Source organism: Cryptomeria japonica, chromosome 10, assembly GCF_030272615.1.
Source record: "Cryptomeria japonica chromosome 10, Sugi_1.0, whole genome shotgun sequence".
NCBI lineage: Eukaryota > Viridiplantae > Streptophyta > Pinopsida > Cupressales > Cupressaceae > Cryptomeria > Cryptomeria japonica.
Genome location: NC_081414.1, coordinates 826,903,850 through 826,921,279, shown reverse-complemented (window position 1 = coordinate 826,921,279; position 17,430 = coordinate 826,903,850). Strand labels below are relative to the sequence as shown.

The 17,430-nt window shown below is 33.9% G+C and overlaps 1 protein-coding gene across 1 annotated transcript; it reads right to left on the bottom strand.

The window, feature by feature from the left end:
• Positions 1 to 4,270: 4,270 nt before the first annotated feature.
• Positions 4,271 to 15,455, bottom strand: LOC131076853 (cytochrome P450 734A2-like). Its single transcript, XM_058014188.2, has 3 exons — positions 15,105 to 15,455; positions 14,676 to 14,899; positions 4,271 to 4,663 (listed from the first exon to the last, which is right to left on the bottom strand). Exons 1-3 carry the CDS (start codon positions 15,373 to 15,375, stop codon positions 4,271 to 4,273), a joined length of 888 nt encoding a protein of 295 aa, XP_057870171.1. The 5' UTR covers positions 15,376 to 15,455.
• Between the last annotated feature and the right edge of the window lie 1,975 nt (positions 15,456 to 17,430).

Sequence of the window (17,430 nt, the reverse complement as noted above, 5' to 3'; positions counted from 1 at the left end):
TTGGGTGTTGTTATCGTTTTCATTTGAGGAGGTAAAGGTGATCATACTTGGCATAGCTGAGAACTTGGTGGTGTTGGTAGAAGGATGAGATATGGTTTGTATGGATGTTTCTTCCTAGAGTTTTTAAAGTCATCTATTGTTGTTGTACTTTATTGTTTTTTAATAGCAATATGTGATCCTTCCACGAGGACTTGGAAGATGTCAAGTGAATTTTTGCAGCAAGTTGGTTGTAGGTTGCAGGCCATGGTGATTTGATTATTGCCACATCTTTTATTTTAGTGTTGATTGGTAGATTTGAGTTATTGGTTAACATTGCTCATGCACATGTGCATTGCTATGTAAGCATCTTCTAGTTTTTTCCACATCAATGGTTTTTGGTGTGTTTTGTAGGAAGATGGGATTACACAAAATTGTTGTATGGGATGGATATGTTGGCATGATTTTATTGATGTTGTGTGGTTAGTTGGATGTGATTAGCAATTAGTTGTGGTCGCTAATCCAGCTATGGTGATTGATTCTTAGCCTGTTTATTACCATGGGATTTGGTGATTGCATTTGGATATTGGTTGAGAATGGAAAGCAGGGGATGTACTTCAAGTGGGAGGTTGTTCAGATGTGAAGTCGTAGTGTGAGTCAAAATTCAAGTGGGAGATTGTTGGGATGTGAAGTCTGACTCTTCATTTCATCTTCCCCATCTTTGTCCCTTCGTCTTCTCTTGAAGGCTATTGTATATAAATGAGGGAAAAGCCATGTGTATGAAAGTTGCATTAATAATAATAAGATCTTTTCTCTGCTTTTGGGTGGATGTAGCCAAATTGGTGAACCACATTAAATACTATGTTGTGTATAATTTGTGTGTTCCCAATTTATCTTTTGTTTTAACATGATTCATGGTGTACAATCTCAGGTTGGATATCGATAGTCAACATACATGAGACAATTAATTTTCACAGTGAATAATATATGGTTAAAACATATCAAATATATGAATAGTATCAGACCAAATATGACTTTGAACAAACTCATATCGATAACATATTGCATAAATATATATAGAAAACAATGGCAACTAATATGTATCACCCATTATTATATTTAAGTATGAAAAAAGTTAAATGTTGTCTACTCTAGCACCCACAAAATTAAATGTTGTCTTATGGATTTCAAGGATTATAGGATATACACAAAATGGCATCCAATTGGCAGGTTATAACCAAATGCCACAACCTTTTCTTTCTTTGCCCAATTATGATGGCATTTTACATTTTGAATTAGATGCTTTTTGACCTTATCTTGTGAGATAGAAATTATTTCACACTATTTGACGTGGAATAAATATGTAGCATTATTTAAGATAGTATCCTAATGGGTAATGGATAATGCATGCCTATAAGTAGGCATGGAAATGATTATTGTACTTTATGAGCGAACATTTTGGAATGCCTTGATAGCTTTTGAGTGGTGTCAATCTATAAAACATTTCAATTTAGTCATAAATTATATTTGATAGTAATCATCCAAGTTGCAATTTTTGACAAAATTAAATTCCAAAATTTGGTCAAAGAAAATAATCTTTTTGGTCAATCTTTGTTGCCTATGCGGTTTGAACATTTTGACTTGGGATTTTATAGGAATGGAAATTATTGTTTTTGGTCAATATTTGTTGCCTTTGCGGTTTGAACATTTTGACTCGAGATTTTATAGGTGTGGAAATTATTATTTGTACTTTATGAGTGAACATTTTGGAAATCCTTGATAGCTTTTGAGTGGTGTCAATCTAAAAAATTCAATTTAGTCATAAACTATATTTGATAGTTGTCATCCATGTTGCAGTTTTCCGCAAAATTAAATTCCACAAATTGGTAAAAGAAAATAATGTTTTTGGTCAATCTTTGTTACCTATGCAGTTTGAACATTTTGACTTGGGATTTTATAAACTTTTAATGTAAATATTCTCTCAATGTACCAATTATATCAACCCAAAGTTATTGAACTCCTATACTACTAAATTTTACAAATTAGTCTCAAAGCAAATCAAAGTAAATCAGTTAAACCATTGACATTTCGCAAGTTCTTTCAAATTTGCTTGCTTACATGGAAGACGATCCTTATTTTTTTAAATTTGTCCTACCAAATGCAAAGTTGGTTCTTCTTTTTTCAAATTTGCCCGCTTAAATGGAATTTGATCCTTATTTTTTCAAATTTGTCCTACTAGCATTTGGTAGGAACTTTGTTGCAACACAACTCTTGTTCAATTAAAAATTGAATCAATTTTGTTTATATCAATGATGTAATCATTGTTTAGGGGAGAGCATCTACAAGTTGAACATGTTTCAATAATTGTGAAGGTACTTGTCATAATATGTTTCAATAATAGAAAATATATTCTCATTAATGTTTGGAATAAATAATTAAAAAATGTTGACCAATTATAGTTTAACTTAACATGTGTCATTAATACACAAAAATGAGTACAACTACTAATTATGTCATTTAAAAGTACAACAACCACTCTCAAATTTTAGGTGAACATTGAATATAAGTCAATCTAATTTCTCCTAATACATATGCGTAGAATGTTTAAGTTACCTAGAAGTTATAAAGAACAATTGCATAGAGTTCACCTTGTAGTTTACTTATAAACAAGGTAATCAATCTATCTTTAAGATATAAATCCAATGTATCATAGTGAAGATCAAAGAATTTTTTCTTTGTAAAATATATTATTAATTAAATATCCCTATAATAATGTAAAGATGTGTATAACAAATACATAGTAGAAGTTCATCTTTAAAACTAAAACCTAGTAAAAAGCATCAATCTATCATATTGGGATATGGGATAAGCTCAAAAACTAAAAGAACACGTTTGAGTTTAGACATATGTTATAAACATGTATGAACTTTAAATTAAAGAAGCTATGACATATCGATACTATCTTTAACTCAAAACAATATTAAATAGCTTACAATATTTCAACTTGTTAGGATGATTGTTATATTGTATATTAGTTATTATTTGTGTACCTACAAAAAAATCAGATTTTATAGAAATGTAGCATTATAACTAAAAAATGTCTATAGGTGCCCTATTATTCTTTTATAGTTCTAGAAGCAACAAAATGGGATAATGTTAAAATACAACTAAAAAAATCAATAATATTTTACTATTTAAGCCACACAACAATTAAACCAAAATCTAGAACATTTTAAAAGTTATCATTCCTACTAAAATCCAAGGAGATGAAACCATACTTGCACGAGTTCATTCTAGATGATGTGTTTGTAAATATATAAAAATATATTAAAACTAATCCTTACACATTTCTATCTTTTTTGTTTATTTTATGTTTCTTTATTTGTTTTCATTGTCTCAATCTTTTTCTTTGTCCTCATATTGTAAAGGTTCATTTTAATTTTGAATTTGGTTCCCTTCCTTTCATACCTATCATCCTCTACCCTATACCCTCTTATATTGAGAGTTTTTCCTCTACTACTAATTTGTCATTTCTATCTTCTTTGGCTACCTTATCATGATGATGGATCATGAAGTTTGATCTGAAACTTTGTTGACAAAAATTAAACACGACTAAATCCATAAATTTGTTTATATATTTAATATGGATTGTGAAAACTACATGATGTTCACATTCAACTTATGTTCACTTTTTGTATGCATTAAAGCTATGATTTTATCTAATGTACTTATGTAGATCTAGTGCTCATTAAATTGTACTGATAGTTGCACCTCTATAGGTGCTTCTTGACCATTGGGTTGATGCCCTTTACATGATTGTTAGAGTCCCAACCCCTAATCCCTCCCTACCTTGTGAATACAAATTATGAATAAACATTCTCAACCTAAAGGTTCGTTCCATTTTTATTTTGAACATCTCCCATAATCGTTAATTTTTATCATAATCTCATTTAATATTGATTATCATTCTTCATAAGAAAACATACTTAAATAGTAAATAGCAAAATCAACTATAACTTATTTGTCTATAAAACAAATTAATCACAATCCATGGCATTTGGGTTTATAATTCAAAGGTCTATAGGATTTCATCTTAAACCTTCCCGTTCCATAAATTAGGAAACAGTATTACAACATGTCGAGAGCTCGTGATTTTTCCCAGGACTTCTGATTTGAGATGCTATTCGACATCTGCACTATTGAAGCTTGGTGATCGATAAATACTATAACATATTGAAACGACACATAAAATTTCAATAATAGAGGAGTTTCTAGGCAATACTGTTCTCAAACTTTAGTCTACGTGGAAGATAACCTGAGCTCCGTATTGAGGTCGTAGAGTGAGAAATTGCAAAGGAGCATGAGTATAAGAAGGTGAAGTGACAAAAGAAAACTTTTGCAGAATCATAGCCAGCACTAATTTTGCTTCCAACAAGGCAAAATTCTGACCCACACAGATTGTTGGACCTAATCCAAAGGGCATGAATGCCATTGGATGTTTTGTAGCCTTTGCAATTCCTTCGCTAAATCGCCCTGGGTCAAAATCATTGGCATTATTTCCCCACAAAGCAGGATCATGGTGGAATGCAAGGATCGGAAGCACAAGTTTCATTGGCTCACATGCCTGTCGCAAGAGGAACACTGCAGGTGGATAAAGTCTCAAGGCCTCATTTATGATCATTCCCACCTACAAAACATTCATATAATATTTTGTGAGACAAACCCAAAATACGCTTTTGAATTCGAATTCCAGTGTTTGTTTAAATATGATTGTTATTACTTGTTAAATTGGGTATTGCTTCCCATTACCTTCTGTGAATAAATTTTGCTAAGATAATTTGAGTAGATTTGGAAAATATCTCTGCTTTTTGTTTCACTTATTAGACGAATTGCTTACCCACTCCAAACTAATAGCTTGACCTTCTTTAATATCATTTTACATTGGCGATTGAATTCTGTTTCCTAGATATTTAAATTTACAGTAACTGAATCTATGTTTCTAACTTCTAAAGATAGGAGCAGAAAAACTGTATTCAAAAAGCATCAGTCAAGACATTTCAGTAGTATTTCAATTCAAGAGAGCTAGGTATACTCTCCACTGGCCAGTAGATTAAATAAAATTAATTCATAATATTATTTTACTCCATTCGTCCAACATATTGGCATTTCTTTAGCACTTAAAGTTCTGATGCAGCTGACAATATCAATTTGCTCTATTCATCCTAAAAAATCGGCACTGCTATTCACATTTTTTAGAATCACACTCTGTAATTACAATATATAAGTTTATTCCTATGAAATTCTGAATATGAACTTCAAAATAGAGAAACACTTATAAAATAATCTGCGTAGCTTCTAACAGATTACAGTTTTTTTTTGCTTTGGCAGAGTCGTGTATCTGGAATATATTTAAGATATAACTTTTAAAGATTGGCTCACAATATCGGTATTCAAAAAGCAACAGTCAAGACATCTCAGTGGTATCTCAATTTAAGAGAACTGGATCTACTCTCCACTCTTCTGCTTGCAAAGAATTCTCACAAGGTCAATAGTTAAAAAGTTTCTACTCTGTCAAATTGACCAGGTGTTGCACTCAGATATAGCCCTTCACTAAAGATATGCCAATCCAGGGCAGCAGGGGCATGGGTTTCCTCACTGAGTTAATTTTTCTATCATATTGAAACTTAATGATATCTACATTATATTAGTATTTATATTTGTTGTTTCTGAATTAGATTGAGTGATATCAATGTTTCTAATCACATTCTATGATCCATCAACAGAATGATAGTAGAGAGTTCAATAGGAAGAAAATTGGCCTTAAATCTTATGACCTTACAATAAACATCTTGTAGAATGGCTTAAGATTCGACACTAGAATCTCCTTGAATATGATTTTTAACTTTCAGGTTCATGACTCAAACTCTGACCACTACTTCTTATGACGCCCAATTGCAAAATTTGGCCATGGAGACATATTCTATGGAGGCACTACTTGTCCTTGCGATTACTTATAAACAGAGGAATCACCCTGGCTCTGCAAATAGTGAAGGCCCAATAATCCGCTCATGGTTGCTTGGATAGAGGGTTTTATCCTTCTTGATCTAGGTTAGCAGAAATCAGAAACAGAGTTTTAAAAAATTATGAAAAGAGATTGTCTGTGTGTATATATATATATGACATAATTTTAATTATGTAATGAGTTTGTTTTTTTTAGATGTGATCTTGAATTCATCTTTTTTTTTCAATATGTATATTTTTTTTAATCAATAAAATGCTGAAAATTATTTATGAAAAAAAGAAATCAATATTGTTATAATTAATTATATATTCAAATTAAACAATATTATTATAATCATCTTAAAAATTAATATTAATTATATATTAAACAACCTCAAACAATTAACCCCCTTGAAACATTAAGAAGATTGATGTGAAAAGTACATCTATGGCTATTTACTAGTAGGAACTTTATAGATTTCTCTCTAAAAAGACTGATTTATATATTATATAATATTGGTCCTAATTAGATGTGATGGCAGGCAAAGATTGTGAAATTGGGGGAAATAGTGGTTGTTTTGATGTTTTGGAAGCGATCGGCTTTCTAAGCAACGAAATGCAAGAATTCTAAAGTTTCTCCAGTAAGATCAGTGGTCCAGTTGTAGCGGTTTTATGAATTGTAGGAAAGGTTGGGGCTTCTGGGCTTCTTGTTGATTTCCCTTTCAATTTCATCCAAATATGCGATTTCCTGGACAATTAAACAAATTTCGACAAGGAACTTGGGCTCTTCTTTATCGCATTTTGATTCAACTGTTGTTTATCATCCTTATGATCATGTGTATTGTCAATGAAAGGAACATGCACAGGTTAATTTATCAAGGCATGTAAAATATAACAAAGGAAGCCCGAGCCAGACTTTGGACACACCTACAACAGTCCTAACAAAAATCCTGTAACTCTTCACCCTATAGATTTAAGGTAAATTGAAGCAGAGACCATCAAAATGTCCAAGGGAATACTTGTGGAGGATATTAGATCGTACTGTGAAATATCACTGCTGGAGATGTTCGATGTTTGAAGATTGTTGGAAGGCCTGTGTCGTAAAGAGAATCAAAGAGACAGATCTGAGAATCCAAAAGATCAGGTGACCGATTGATTGATTAAATTTGTCTGCAGATTATAAAAGGAAAATTAAAAAGGTTCTACTCAGAATTACGCGGAGCTCCTCCAATTTGAAAGGGAACATGCAAGAACTCTCACACCAAAGTGGCGACTACTAAACCCTAGATCTGCCCTAGTTGGTGATGTCTATAGTAGGCAGCCATTAAATCCTAGATCTGCCCTAGCTAGTGATCTACATATCAGGGGCAGTACTGTTCAAATTAGCCACGCAAGGCCTCCACAACTAATTAGTGAAGATGCTATCATTTGGTTTGGAGATCGACATTTGGGAGGAGGTTTTCAGACTGTTAGTAGCAGATAAATTTTTCATACTCAGACTTGTTTGTGACAGTAGCAAAGGACGACACCTGCCAATCATCTTGAGGTTCATTGTTAGTAAAATTTTGCTTGCATTGTCATTGCTACAGTTGGGGTAACATCAAATTAGCATAATATAGTGATCAGACATGGTTGATAGAGGACATTTGGATTCATGGGCGGATGTGGGCTAGGAAGACCCGCCTCATGTTCTGCAGTGGGTCTACACGAAAGGCAAATGGATGGACATGGCGATACAGGTAAACCGGAGTGGAAATAACAAGGTTTTTCAGCCAATTTCAAAATACTTTCAAGGATTCTTTGGAAACAGATGCAGTGTGGCATGGAGGCAGAATAACAATGGAAGGAGATTCACTCAAGGGCGTTTTAATAATGGTGCGAATCATGAGAATTCTGAGAAGCAATTCAAGGGATTTTCGAGGAAATGGTCTTTGGATCTGGGCAATCAACGAACATTTGCTAGGATTGTTGGCTTGGCAAATAAGGAGACTGCGGCTAGGGTTTCTGTTTCTTCACAGCAGGTGGGAAATAAGGTAAATGTGAACCTCAAGGAAGCTAGTATAGAAAAGGTAAGTAAGATTCCTTCTAATCAAATTCTTCCCGAGGTTTCTTCATCATAGGTTTGGGCTCCTATCCCTTGTATCGATCTTTTAGGTTTTATGTCGATAAGAAAGTGAATTGTTTGCATACGAATGCTATTTCTGGGGAAATTTGGGGGGATCAAATTAGTTTGTTAAAGCTTTATCATAAATTGTAGAAAAGATTGGGGGATATGCATTATTTTCAATTATTGTCTGCGAATGCTTTTATTATTGTCTTTGATTCTCCTACTTTCAGAGATGAGGTATTAAGAACTTCACATCAGTGGTTTGGAAAACATTTAATTTCAATTGTGGCTTGGAAACCTCTTTTTTTTCCTTCTTGGTCTAGTTCGAAACTTATTCCTTTCTAGTTTGGTTTACCTAAAATTCCTTTTGAATTTATGGATTTAGATGTTCTTGAGAAAATTGGAAATACTATTGGAACTTTTTTAACATCTAAAATGGACTTTGTGGAGGGGGAGGTTCTGGTAAAAATTTGTGTTCTTATTAACCCTAACAATGTTTGCCCCCGTACTTGTAATATCAAGTCTCATGATGGTATTTGGCACCAGTTAATTGAGAAATTAGATACGGAGATTCTTAAGTCTCCTTTACTTTCGGATGCTCCTTTACTTATGGATTTTAAGAAAAACCAGTAGGTTGTTGACTCTGTCCCTAAATCCATTAATAAAGATAGTTTATTGGCGGGACCTTTGATTGAAGGATGTGGAAATGTCTCTTTGCATAAATTGGTAGAAACAGGTCACATTAATCTTGAAAATAATCCATTATGTCATAGTTCTGGGAAACCAAATGATCACACTTTGGCTTCGGTCTCACTTTCGTATTTACTGAAGACATTTTCTAATAACGGGGGTATAGTGGATGGTAATCCCCCGATGAATGGAGTAGATCACCCATTGATGATAGATTGCCCTAAGATGCCAAATAATCACACAAAGGGTAAGGACGACAATTTCTCTTCATGCACTCAAAAGGAGGTTTTGGATTCTTCAAAGAATGTGAATTTAGATCAAAATGCAGTGGTTGATATGGAAACTATTAAACAAGTACCTGTCATAGGTTTTCCTAATGATGCTTCTTTAGTTCAGGAAATTAAGAATTTGGTGTCTAATAATTCCCCTTTGAATGTTGAAATTAATATGGCTAATGAATCTTTCTTAGGGAATAGTAATCCATCAGAGGTTGTCCCTGTTATTATGCTAGATGAGAATCTGGTTCAGAAAGTACATGATATTTTTAACAGTCATGCACATCAAATGGATGAGGGTATTACTGATAGAGTTGTTTGTTCAATTGAGAATGATTTGGGGGGTATAAACTTGACCCTTCCAATTTCTACATCTGCTAATCCTTTTGCGGTTTTGGCTACAACAGAGTTGGGTTTTGAAGATAATCCATTTATCCTGGCTTCTCCAAAGTCATGCAAGAGTTTACCAATTGTCCAAACAACTCCAGTTTTTTCACCATCGATGATTTCTCCTAGGAGAGGTAGGCCTCCAAATAATCTTAAGACTCAAATGGAATTTGATGCTGGAATTCAAAAGACTTTGTCCCTTTCTCCTGTTGGTGGGCAAGAGAGGCATTCGGTCTCTCTTGGTAGGCCTAAGAAAACATGCCTAACTCCTGTAAGTGTAAAAAGAAAGAGGAGTAAAAGATTCGTGACTAGTCCACCTGTGACAAGATCAGGGGTTGTGAAACGTAATTTGCAAGGTTGCTTTGGGGAAAGCAAAAATTCTTCGATTAATGGGAAGAGGGGAGATTCGGCCTCCCCTTGAGGACAATGAGAATTATTTCTTGGAATGTTAGGGGCTTAAATGCCCCTAACAAGAGACGCTTAATTAAGTCCCAAATGGACTTCATTAAGTGTGATATTTTTATGTTGCAAGAAACAAAGTTGTCAAAGGAGTCTATTGATTTGGTTTTTTCATCTTGGAGAAGGTGTAATTTTCTTTCTTCTTCGGCTTGTGGTGCTTCAGAAGGTTTAGCACTACTTTGGAATAATTATAATATTGAGGTACAATGAGTGGCATCTGTTACAAATTGGATGTTGGCTTTAGTTATAAGCAAGATTTCAAAGGTTAAATTTTGGCTTTTTAACATTTATGCTCTATCAAGAATTCAAGGGAAGAGTAAGTTATGGGGTGAATTAAAGAGGATTTCTTCTCCCTTAAAACATGGTTCCTTTATTATCTTTGGGGGTGATTTAAATGCTATCACTGATTTAGATGAGAAAAGAGGAGGTGCTTTCCCTAATAAAAGGATTATGGATGACTTTGGGGATTTCATTTCTGATATGAGCCTTTTTGATTGTAAGTCTCAGAATGGGGTTTTCACATGGACAAACATGAGAAGGGATTTTTCTCAGATTGCTGAGAGATTACATCGGTTTTTGTTATCTGAGAATTGGATTGATTTAGATTTTGAATTCTTTTCCTCTATTCTACTGGTCTCAGGTTCTGATCATTTTCCAATTTCCCTTTCAGTTATTGAGGATAAGGCTTCTTTTAAGTCTCCATTTAAATTTGAGCCCATGTGGTTTAGTGATTCTTCCTTTTTGCCTCTGCTTATGAAATGGTGGAATTCTACTCCTTTTTATTTTGGGTCCCGTATGTTTCAGATTACTAAGAAGTTAAGTTATTTGAAATTGAATATTAGGGAATGGAATATCTCGCATTTTAAGAACATTTTTTAGGAGAAACAAAGGATTCAAGATACGATCAAGAGTGTTTTAATACTTATGTGCTTCAACATGGTATGGTGCCACAAGTTTTTAATGAATTGAAGTCACTAAAATTACAACTTGAGGAGGTGTTAGCTAGAGAGGAAATCTATTGGAGACAAAAATCTAGAGAGTTACGGCTTTCAGATGGTGACAAGAACACAAATTTTTTTCATTCTTCAACTAAGATTAAAAGATGTAAGAATAGGATATCTTGTATTCAGTGTCAGAATGAGAATTTATTGATAGAGCCAGAGGACATTGCTTCAGAGGCAGTTAGGTTTTTTAAGTCATTATTATTTTTGGAAAATGGAAATCTTAGCAATGATATTATATCTAATATTCCTCCTTTAGTATCTTTGGAAGACAATAAGATGTTTATGTCTCCTTTTCCTTAGAAGAAGTTAAGAGTGTTGTCTTTGCCATGAATCCGGATAAAACCCCGGGACCAGATGGTTTTACTCCTTAATTTTTTTAGAAATGTTGGGATTTTGTGGGAAATGATGTTTTATTGGCTCTCGAGGAATCTAGGAGAAATAGGTCCATTTTAAAAGAACTTAATACTAAAATGATTGCAATTATTCCTAAAAAAAAGGATACTAAGACTTTTGTTGACTTTCGCCCCATTTCTTTATGTAACACTTTCTATAAGATATTTACGAAGCCAATTTCCCTTAGGTTGGCAAAAATTCTACCTAGGATCATTTCATTGGAGCAAGGTGGTTTTGTTCCCGGAAGGGAGATGATAGAGGGCACATGAGGTGTTGCATTCTATTTTCATCCAAAGAACCCCAGTCATGATACTTAAACTAGACATGATGAAGGCTTATGATAGAGTAGAGTGGGGGGCTTTATGTGATGTTCTTGAGAAGTTAGGTTTTTCCAAGGCCTGGGTCAAATGGATTCCTACATTTATTTCTTCTGCAAGATTCTCATTTTTAATTAATGGTTCTCCTTGTGGTTTTTTCACTTCCTCTAGGGGTTTGAAATAGGGAGATCCCCTTTCTCCCTTTTTGTTTATTCTCCTAGTTGAAACCTTTAGTTGGGCTATTAGGGCTGCTAAAGTGGGGGGGCTTTGGAAAGCTATAAGGATTCAATATATTCTCCAAAGTATTTATCATTGTCTCTTTGTAGATGATACTCTAATATTTGGACATGCTTCATTAGTTGAGGCAAAAGTGATTAAAGGAATAATACAAAATTATGCATCATTTCCTGGTCAGAAAGTGAATGGTGATAAATCAAAGATTTTTTTCCTTAATATATCACAACTGGTTCAGCATAGGTTGCAATCCTTTTGGGGATTTGAGACTAGAAATCTTCCATGTACTTACCTTGGGATTCCTTTCTTTGTTAAACAAGATAAGATTGGTTTTTGGGATAAGATTATTTCGGTCATTTCTAAAAGAATTCTCTCATGGAATCATAGATGGTTAGCTTTGGCGGGTAAAATTGTTCTCATCAAGTTTGTTTTGAATGTTGTTCCCATATATCTCATGTATGTTTTGAAGTCTCCAAAAGCAGCCATAGTTAGTTTACAAGATACTCTTAGAGATTTTCTTTGTTACAATAATAAAGATGGCAAGAAGAAACTCCCTTTAGTTGCATGGGATAAGGTATGTTTGCCTAAGGAACATGGGGGAATAGGAATTCGGAGTCTAGAGAATTTGAATTTAGCCTTAGGTGCTAAATTGGTTTGGAAATTATATGTCAAGCCTAGCTCCTTATGGGCATAGATTATGTTTTCCAAATATTTAAATAATGGACCGAGAGAGTACATTTTTAAAGTCTCAAATTTTCCTTCGGGTTCTGCTATTTGGAATTTCCTTTGTAAATGTAGATCAGTTATTTTGCCTCATCTCTCATGGATTGTTCTTAATGGTAGAAAGGTCAGATTCTGGGATGAAGTATGGAATGGACACAAACCTTTGGTGAATATTAGGGATTGGTCTCCTCTAATCACTATTCTTTCCTCCCTTTGGGGTGTTTTTGTAGCAGATTATTTTGAAATTGTGACTAGTGGACCCCTTAAGCTAGCTAGATGGAAGTCGATTGATTTCTTAGATGTTGATCAAAGCATGAAATTAGATTTTGAAAAGATTTTGGGGGATAGAATTGTATTTCTTTCTTATTCTAATGATGAGCCTATTTGGACAAATAATATTTATGGTAAGTACACTGTTAAAGATGGTTACAACTCTCTTATGGTTGCTAAAGATTTATCTTCTTGGCCTTATTAGTTATTTTGGCATTTAGCCTGTCTTCCCAAAGCTAGAGCCTTTTCTTGGTTGGCAGTTCAAGATAGAGTCCTTACAGGTATGAGACTAGACAGGCTTGGTATTACTGTTGTTTTCCCTTGTGTCCTTTGTAACCAAAATTTGGAATCTTCTTCACACCTGTTCCTACATTGTGATTATGCTTATGAATGTTGGCAGTGGTTGTTTGAGAACTTAAATATATCCTTTTTTATTGGTAAGGATCTCATTTCCCATTTTAGATCTTGGTCCTTTATGTTTGCCTCATCTTTTTATGCATGCCTTTGGATCATATCTTCATCTATTGTGATTTGGAATATTTGGCTAGAGAGAAACAACGGGATATTTAAAAAAATAAAGTCTCCTGTGTCTGAGGTTCTATTAAAAATTGAGTCTTCAATCTCTAAGGTTGCTTTGTCATTTATTTATAAGAATTTGGAAAATCTTACTTCTTTTTCGCACTGGGATAGTAGAGTTACTAGAGTTTGGAAGTTGCTATCAGTTTTACTCTCTCATGGTTCAAATTTAAAAAAGAATGATGCAATAGGTAAGAGATGCTTTGCTAGATGGAAACCTCCTCCGCAGGGGCACTTTAAACTGAATTTTGATGGGACCTCTCATGGCAACCCTAGGCTGGCTGGGGTAGGCATGGTAATTTATGATCACAATGCAAATTTTATTCGAGCTAAGTGTCATGCTATTGGTTTTAAAACTAACAATTATGTGGAATTTCATGCTTTGTCTTTTGGATTGGATATGGCAATCTCTTTGGGAATTAAGGACTTAATAATTGAAGGTGATTCTATGGTGATTATTCAATGTGTTATGAAAAAGAAATCGAATTGTTGGATATTGTAGTATAAACTTGATCACATTTTTAAAAAATTAGAATTGTTTGAATCTTTCTTGGTATCCCATTGTTACAGAGAAGTTAATAAGATTGCAGATTATTTGGCAAATTTAGCCATTGATAGCAATGCTATTCAGCGAGATGTGGGTTTTGAGGAAATTCCTTCTAGGGTATTGGAAGGTTTGCAGCAATAGTCATATGATTTTCTTGAGTAATGTCGATGTAAAATTTTATGATGATAATTATTCACGCTTTCCTCTTTCATTTCAAGTATTCATGTTCGTTGTCTGGAGAAGAGTTCGAGGTCATCGTATTTGATATAATAATGTTTTTCCAAAGTTTTTTTGATACTTTCTTTTTTGGTAGGAAGGTTTTTGGCTCATGGGATTTGCAACAGGGCTTTGGAAAATTTTGTCTTCTTCCATTGACAACAGCTATGGAGTCTACATTTGAAAATTATCTGATGGGTTTTTTGGGCAAATTGTCATATGGGCTCTATGCAAAACTGATATTATATGTGTTGTGACCGCATTTTGTATGTGGTTTTGGGCAGGGTGTATAAATTGATCCGTTAGATACTATAGGTTTATTTTATGAGCTATGACCAGAGGTTTTCTTCCCAAGGTTCTTTTCTCTGGTATGCTCTTTGAATCCTGTGTAAAAAATAAAAAATATTAATAAAAAAGTTTAGTGGAATAATCCATTTTTATTGAAAAAAAACATATATTGATCCTAATTTAAGACATAAATAGAGACATCCAGTGCCTTACCTTCAACAAATCCATATGGAAAGCAGGATTGATGAATCTTCTGTGCTGAGCCCATTTCTCACCTTTCAACCCCACAAGTCCCTGTCCAACCAATTGTCTTGAAAGGGGATTATCTGGAGGCTTTGGATAGTTGCCAAATTTAGTGGACAATATCTCTTTAATAAGCTCAGGGTGGGGAACAACCAACCTGGGATTCGGCCCAAACCAGAAAATAAAATCCTGACCTATATCACATGTAAATTTTTTATCAATCAATACAGTCTTCAGAATTCTCTATATTCTTCTTAATTAATCACTATTCTTCTTAATCATCCACTATTCTAAGTTCTAATAGCACCCAAGTCTAACGATCAATGGTGCTAAGCAGGAATTCTAATAATATGATTAATGAAAGACCAGATGCTTAAACAAAATGCATAATAAGTGTACCGTAGGTTTTGGCCCACTGATGTAAATGGGGAAGAACTCGAGGGAGTATGTCATGTGAGAGTGGCATGGGTTTGGATTTCTGCTCATCGATCATTCTAGTTATATCTGTAGAATTCTCATAGAATAGTCTGTATGGAGGGCCCCTTATTCCTTGGGCTTCAAAGTACTTTTTCAGTTGCAGAGGCTTCCACCATATCGTTGTTGCAATTTTGAGCAGAAACCAAACTAAACCAGCACAAACAGCCGCCAAACCCCAAAATACCCACTCCATATTCCAGATGTGGCCAATACCCAGTAATTATTTGGTTCTGAAAGCTTCAGATTTGCTTTAACTGTCTACCCAGTGTAGGATCCCTCATGTTCTTGTTATATCTGCATAAATAAAATGATGTATTCAGTGAGTGGATGACGATAAATCAATGCAAGTAACTTCAACAAGCCTCACAGTCAAGAGATCTTGCCTTGTGGAGAATTTTTCTAATAATTTATATATTTTGTATTTTCGAGTTTTAATGGATGTTAAGTTTAAATTAGTATTGAGAGAGTATTTTCATTACAAATAATCAAATAAAGATAAATGTTTGGGATCGTGTGTAATATTTAATTTTATATATTAATTCTTTAATTGTTAATTGTCTGGAAATAATAAATTTGAGTGATGATGTATTCTTCATGTATCTATAGGTGCATCATGAAATAAATGCCTTGGGCTGAGTAACAGGTTGAAAGCTTAGTTGCATGTTCAGTAGATTATCCAGAGGATCTTCAATATTACTAGAGGAAGTACTAGCTTCCATCACTTTCTTCTCCTCTTTTTTCCTCGTTCTCTTCAATATTCTCACCTTTTGTTTCTTATTTTTCTTTTTTGTCACTCTACTTTCCTTCATCCTCCCTTTTCATTCTTACTTCCTTTCTTATTATTGTCTTCTAATTCCTTGTTATCAGATATCGTTTACTTAGGAATATCAAAACTTATTGTTTTGTCAATTTGCTCATCCTTAGTTAAAGTTTATGTGATCTCTAGAGGGGAAAGGGATGTTTCATCCATAACAGTATTATTAGTTGTAGGTGTCTCATATTTCACAATGGCATTATCATTCTTGTGAGACAACAATTCAATCTTATTTGCCATATCTTGCAAGGCTTCAACAATCTCCTTCTGTAACTTTTCAAATACCTCCTTGTCTCTTCCTATTAGAGTGTCTTCCCCTCATTTCGATTTGAACTCATTTGAGTAGGCTTGTTTTAATGTAGCTTAGTCTACTTCAAACAATCCTTCACCTACTATATGTAGAGTATGTTGCTTAATCTTATCCACGTCATCAATAGCATCATATCAAGTACTTTTGATAATACACTCCATAAGTAATCTAGGATGTCATTTTTTAAGTTTTCCATGTATGCTTCTAAGTCAGTGATGTACTCTACAAATGCTTTGACAATTGTTGCTTTGTCTTCTTCATCAAATTTACCATGCAATTCACCAACCTCCTTCAATTGTCATATGTTACCATGTAGTTGAACAAAGTGTCCAACTTCAGAGGTTTCTTTCCTTTAACTTTCTTCTCTTTTTCTTTTGTCTTCCTCTCTCGAACCACATATCTTTCTTTTTCTGCCTCAATGTCTTCTTCATCTGAGGATTCTACAAGGTGTACTTTCTTTCTCTTAATTGTTTCTACCTTTTCTTCAGACTTAGTCTCTGATTCTAATTCTTCTTCTTCTAACTTCCCTTCCTCTTCCTTAGAAGGCTTTGCTTTAGAGGCTTTTTGCTTCACTATCTTTGAAGATGAGGAAGGGGTTTCTCCTTTCTTTCTTTTTCTAGTCTTATCCTTAGGTGTTGGAGTAGACTTTTCTTCTACTTGACTTGGCTTCTTCTTTTTCTTCTTCAAGGTAGATATAACTATTCTAGAGGTTGTAGGTGTAGTCGAAGATGAGGAGATTCTAGTTCTCCTTGTGCATGTTTCAACTCTTCTGATCAATTTCCTCTTGTGTGAAAATAGAAGCTTTGCCCAGTTCATCAACCTTCTTCCAAACTTTCCTTTCAATGATTTGTTTCATTTGCTCATCATGCATTGCTTTAGATTTTTCTTCAAAAGTTTCATATCTTTCTTGAGTTTCATCTCTAGGGTTTCTCAGAAGTACTTCAGCTAAACCAATCACTTCATCTTCAGATACTTTATAACCAAGAGTTGATACCCATCTAGTTCTAGACTCTACTACTTTCATAATACACTAATCTATAGTTATTAGAAAGGTGATATCATTTTGATATTTTTCAACAAGACTTTTGGGTATCCTTTCTCTCTTCTTCATCCATTGTTGAAAA